A 1,210-nucleotide genomic window follows, 5' to 3' on the forward strand; every position below is an offset into this window, starting at 1 on the left:
CAATAAAGGTATTTTCTTAGCCCCCGCAACCTCTACCGCCCCTGCCCCTGTCCATGCCCCTGCCCCTGTCCATGCCCCTGCCCCTGCCCCTGTCCCTGTCCCTATACCCGTCCATAATTCTCTTAGACATCAGAAGCCCCATCCACCGCATCCAGCCAAGACTCTGTTCCCGGTGGAAGAGCGGAGACGGAGGAGGAGAGGATCGCAAGGAAGAAGAGGGAGTATGAGAAGCAAAAGCAGGAGGAGAAGAGGCAGCTGATGTTGAAACAGTCACAGGCAAAGGTACTGCAGAAGACTCAAATGTTGGCAGCGAACATCGGTGGTGCCCGAGCCACTGGAAGACCGCATGGGTCAATGGTGGGATCGAGGATGGGTGATAGACGGACTGCTCCGTTCCTGACCGGGGATAGGGTTGAGAACAGGCTAAAAAAGCCTACGACTTTCATATGCAAGATGAAGTAAGCTACACTCTGTTATTGCACCCGGTTCATGAGAAATCTGAAATATTTTCTTTTGGAATTCAACATTTCACCAAACTTCTTTGGATTACATGATCACTGCTAACATTCTGTTTTTTATGAACGCCCTATATATTATAGTTTAAAGCAAATATGATAAACCCCTCCATAGGTGCCATGATAGTTTGAGCCTTATAAATATTGGAGAAAATCGCCCAAGAATTAGATTGGTAAAATTAAGAGCTTTTTTGCTTTATAAATTCAGTTTTACTAATTTTTTATCTTCCAATTTCCAAATGATTCCTAAAGCTTTTGAATTCTGTATATTCTGTCTTAACTCTTAAGAATATGGCACCCCCCTACTTTCTGCTTTTTGTCATCTGCTTAAACTACCTTAACTAAGTCTGATCGCTAAGATTAGTACCTTGAACGAACTTTCTCATATGAGGTTCCTTGAGAGATACAAAGAAATTTTCTTGCGGGCTAAAAGAAAATTTAAAAGCGATGCGCCATGCAATTGATGCCACTAAGCTTCACTTAATGGCGTGGGAACTCAGTTTTCAGCTTGTTCTATTCTTAACGTCCTAAATTATGTTCCATGTAAGTATTATATTGCCGTGGGTTTACCCAAAGTCATTAATACTTGTTTGGCTAGTATTGATGTGTGATGGGAAAGCTCTATTGCTTTAACTACTTCAAAGTTGTTTGTCTAAAAGTATTTCTATCTCTCTCTCTCCTTAAATATATATATA

At 41.7% G+C, this 1,210-nt stretch overlaps 1 protein-coding gene across 1 annotated transcript in view; it reads left to right on the top strand.

Moving 5' to 3' along the window:
• The first annotated feature begins 51 nt into the window (after positions 1–51).
• Positions 52–1,210, top strand: part of LOC110039427 (protein PAF1 homolog) — a 23,144-nt gene continuing 21,985 nt past the window's right edge. The window contains exon 1 of the mRNA XM_020744482.1: positions 52–458. Within this exon, the coding sequence (XP_020600141.1) occupies positions 259–458 (200 nt within the window). The 5' untranslated portion in view covers positions 52–258. The remainder of the gene's footprint in view (positions 459–1,210) is intronic.

This window comes from Phalaenopsis equestris, unplaced genomic scaffold (genome assembly GCF_001263595.1).
Source record: "Phalaenopsis equestris unplaced genomic scaffold, ASM126359v1 Scaffold000002, whole genome shotgun sequence".
Classification (NCBI taxonomy): domain Eukaryota; kingdom Viridiplantae; phylum Streptophyta; class Magnoliopsida; order Asparagales; family Orchidaceae; genus Phalaenopsis; species Phalaenopsis equestris.